The following is a 5179-nucleotide window of genomic DNA, read 5'->3' on the forward strand; positions in this document are numbered from 1 at the left end:
ATGTGTTTGTATTGAATATTCTTGAGTTAAATTATTTTATTTAATTATCAAAGTGTAAATAAACAATGTGTCATTCAATTTCTTAATATATCTGTATTTTTAATAGAATATAATGAAGAATGAAATATTATAATTAATTGATATATTCATATAAATACATAATGTAGTGACAATTATTGATTGAAAGAATTACACATTTCTATGAATTAATTGATGAATAAATCAGTATCATTTGACATTATCAATATAAATGTTCGTAAAGATAACAGATATGAATGAGAATGAATGTGATATTTGCCATTTGATAAATATAAATGAATATATTCAATGTTTAATAAACAATAACAAATTGATGTTAATTTTATAAGATAAATTAAGTTAAATAAAATAGTTTCATATGAAAAATAAAGAATATGAATAATACAACAATTAGAAGAGAAAGAAGAAATGAATAATATGTAAAACAATGAAAGTAACACTCTAATAGAAACAGATAAAATACTATTTTTACTATGATATTCATTGTTTGTTTTAATATCTTCATCATTTTATTTCTATTATATTTTATTCTTTATTAAAATCATCAAACTAAATGAAAGTACTACTATTTTATATTGAATATTTTTTTTTCATTTTTATCATTGTCATGAATCATTAAATCACTGTTAGTCAGTGTAATTATATCAATTTATTATAAACAATTTAATTTACATTATTATTGAATAAATCAACAAAAAGTGAATAAGAATGAATTAACATATAAAAACAATAAACAATGAATAAATAAAACATAGTTAGAAAATGGAGAATCAAATAAATTCATAAATGATAAAATTGAAATGAATCAAATAAACAAAATGAATAAGAGTCATTAATTGTTATTTTAATGAAACATAACGAAATAGAAGAAATGATAATGAATAAGATAAAATGAAATAATAAACAAATTAAACAGACACTAGATTAGTTAATATTAATAAAATATAATGAAAAACAAAATAAATATAATGAAAATAAAGAATAAATGATAATAATTAAAATATTTATATTTCATAAATAATATAAACAAATATAATAAAAACAATAAACAAATAAATAGACTTACAAAATAAAATAATATCAACAAATTATGTATTTGAGTTTAATACAAAAATGTTGATAATAATTAATATATTCATCAAATAATAAATTCTAATAAGACTAAATAATTATTTGTTCATGTTATTTCTATTTATTCATATTCTTGTTTTATTCATTTGAATCATTTTATGATAAAATTAGAATAAGAAACAAATTAAAATGAATAATAAATAAATGATGAATATATTCTTAAAATAATAATGATTTGAATTATGAATTGAAATTATTATTCATTTTATTTTATTATTGTTTTCATTCTTTATGATTTATTTATTAAATTTAATGTTTATTCGTTTTTGTTGATTAAATTACAAAAATGAATTTTAATTTAATATTTCATTTCATTCTATTTATTATTGAAGTTCAAAATACATCAATACATCAATATAATGAAATGAAGAATGAAATAAATGAGCCATTATGAAATAAAAAGAAAATAAAAGATAATAATAGAAAAAGAAGAGAGTATATTTAAAGAGAAAAACTTATATACATTTCATTCAATGTTTATATTTCTATTGATTATTGTAATTACTAATGCAACAGAAAGTATTAACAATAAAGAAGAAAGAAATAAAAAAGTAATACACACACAAATACAATCAAAACAACACAAAAGAATGTTTAATCTATATGATATACAATTAAAAGGAGAAAATGAAGAAGCAAAAGAAATAATAAGAAAAGAAGAGAAAGGAATAACAGGAGTAGTTGAAGAAAAGAATAATAAAGAAAAAGCAGTACAAGAAAAACAAAGTAAAGCAACAGGAAGTAAAGAAATACAAGGAATAAGTGGAGAAGGAGAAGAAAAAGTACAAGACAAACAAGAAAGTAAAGATAAAGGAACTAAAAATGAACATGAAGGTAAAGAGCAGAAAGAACAAACACAAAATGAAATACACTCAACTGGAGAGGAAACAGAAAAGAAACAGCAAGAAACAACAGAACAAAAGATAGAGAAAGGTGGTAATGATAAAAATCAAGAAGAGAGTGAGAAAGGAAAAAGTCAAGAAGGAGAAAAGAAGAAAAATTCAGGAGAAGGACAAAATGAAGATATAAACAAACAGAAAGAAAACCAAGAAAACCAAAAAGGAAAAGAAGTTGATGAAGGGCATAAGGAAGAAACTCAAAAAGATGAAAATAGTAAACAACAAAAGGAGAATATTAATGAGAAGCAAAAGAAAGAAGAAGTTAGTGATGGTACACAAAACAATGAAAATGAAAAAGAAGGAAAGACAAATGAAAAAGGAATAGAGCAATCAACTAACAAAAATCCAAATCAACCTGAAGAAAAGAAAGCCAATTCTTCAGATAATACCAATCAAGCACAAACAAAAGATACGGATGAAACGCATAAACAAGAGAGTGACGGAAAAGGAAAAGAAACAAAAGAAGAAAAGAAAACAGAAGCATCAAACAATAACAAGCAAGAGGAAGAAGAGAAACAAAAAACAAAAGATAGCAAACAAAAGGAAGAAAAAGAAGAAACAGAAAAAGTAAAAGAAAATAATACTACAAATAGTAGTAGTTCAGATAGTAAAAGAAGTGATGAAACAGATGAAGATTCTAACAAACATAATAATCCTGATGGTTCAACAAGTATGATTCTTAGTCTTGCTCTTATTATTTCAATTGGTATGTTCTAATTAATTTGTTTAATATAATCTTTATATTTTCTTTAAACATAATGAATAAGAATGAAACATAAAGAGAGACAAAATATATTTTACTTCAAATACCTTTTAATATTTATATATTAGTTAAAATATACAAGCCTTAATGCAAATAATTAGAAACTGATTATTTATTATTAAAGAATAAATTTTATGGAAATATCAACAACAGTGTATTGAGTTTAAATCATAAAATATTTTTATTGACTAATACATCATATTCTAATGAAATAAATATATTAATTATTTATCAAAATATATTACTAAGTGTATTTATAAAATGATGCAATTTAGAATGGTTTAATATTTCAATTTGATTTATTTATTATCATTCAACAATTCATTATATCATAAAAATAATATAGAACTATGAATATTAATTCATTTTATTAATATTAATATTAGTATATTCACTAACATACACAACAAACAATTTTAAAATTATAGAATGTAATTATTTAATAAAAGAATAGTCTTTTTATTAAATCTAAACTCATGAACGATAAAAGAATCAAACCACACAATACAGAAAACATCATCTCTAGAAAATAATAATGTTCTATAATTATTATTAGAAGTTACTAATAATGTCAAGCAATAAAACAAATATAAGAGTGTTAAAATATTTTGAATGACAATAAATTGGTATATGAAATGAATGTAAAACAACACAATAAGTTGTCATTAAGAAATACACATAATATCATAAACTTAAAATAAATAATGAATAATATTATACAAACAAAATATATTTGAAGTATGACAATACAAAATCAAAGAATGTGTAAAGAGATTTAACACCAATAAAACATAGAAACAAACATTATATTAGAAAAGAATGATAGTTTTGAATATAAAACAAATATAAAGAATAAAGACATAACAAATAATAAGTGGGTTAAGTGATCGTATAAGAAAGTTGAAAAGAAGTCAAAACAACAAGCAGAAATAGGGTATAAAAAATAATAAGAAATAGAAAATAAAGAAAATGAAACTAATAGAAATACAGAATAAGGATAATAAAGAATTAACAGAAAGATAATAAAATAGAAGAAGTAAAAGAATATGATAAATTACAAAACAATGATTACATTCTAATAATAAATAAAATGAAATAAATAATATAAAAAGATAACAAGAAAAATGAATAGAAAAATAATGTAATAATAATATTACATAATAAGAGATAATAACAACGAATAAGTAGATAAGTCTATAAGGATATTATATAAAAGAATTATAAATAAAAAAGGATATATACATAATAAATAATAAAATCATGAAATAATTAATTTAGTCATTAAACTAGAAAACTACACACATGTATAAATAAAATTATATGAATAAGTTAGAAGTAAATATGATAACAGAAATAAACATAATAAAATAAATAAAAAACTCATTAACAATAAGGGTAATAGTAATTAATGATATTTCTAATAGATAATATTTTTAATTATAATAAAATAATAAGAAATGGAAATAAAGAAATAAAGAGCAGAAGATAAAAATAATAAACAAACCAATAAGAAAGAAAAATAATAAAGAATGAAATGAAGGAGTAATACAAAATGAATATAATAAGAAATTAAATAAATAAAACAAGAATGAATAAATGAATAAAACAATAATTATAATTCATTAATAAAAAAATATATTTTAATTAATTTGAATAACATTATTAAATGATTATTTCTATTAGAATTCATATACCCTATTATTAATTAAAATAAATATATAATATATAATATGTTTATAAATAATTATTAATAAATCAATTATTATTACGTTATTTATTATATACCAATTAAAATAAATTCTGTATAAATATTATTTCAATTAATTCAATCCTCTATATTTTGATTTTGTTATGATTATTTTTTATTAATCCTTCATTAAAATAGTTGTTTTAGTATTTTTCTTCATTCCATTTCTTTCACACAATTCTATAAAAATATCAATTTCAATTTATATGATTAAAATTGGGCACGAAAATTAGCAAAGAAATAATGCATCTAAATAAATTACAAAAATGAAAAAAGATGCAAAATATTTTGAATCATTAGAATTTTCCATTTATTATATTTTGCTCCTAAATAAAAATAAAAAATATGATAAATACAGAAGATGTAAATATTTATATTTATATTTTATAATCATTTATATTCATTTTGTATAAAATATTAATGAAATAAATGATTTGATTATTCATATTTATTTTTATTATTCATATTCTTTTATTTATATGTTATTTATCTATCGTATTTTTATATTTATTTCTCTGTTTATATTATTTATATCATTGTATTCTTCTTATTATCTATATATTATTATATTATTCTTATTTTATGTTTTTTATGTTTATA

At 18.9% G+C, this 5179-nt stretch overlaps 1 protein-coding gene across 1 annotated transcript; it reads left to right on the plus strand.

Moving 5' to 3' along the window:
• Positions 1-1643: 1643 nt before the first annotated feature.
• Positions 1644-2786, plus strand: EHI_080100 (cylicin-2, putative; the record flags this gene model as incomplete). The annotated part of the gene is made up of 1 exon (XM_001914351.1): positions 1644-2786. One exon carries the CDS (start codon positions 1644-1646, stop codon positions 2784-2786), a length of 1143 nt encoding a protein of 380 aa, XP_001914386.1.
• Positions 2787-5179: the final 2393 nt, after the last annotated feature.

This window comes from Entamoeba histolytica, genomic scaffold (genome assembly GCF_000208925.1).
Source record: "Entamoeba histolytica HM-1:IMSS scf_1104750517523 genomic scaffold, whole genome shotgun sequence".
NCBI classification, from domain to species: Eukaryota; Evosea; order Mastigamoebida; family Endamoebidae; genus Entamoeba; species Entamoeba histolytica.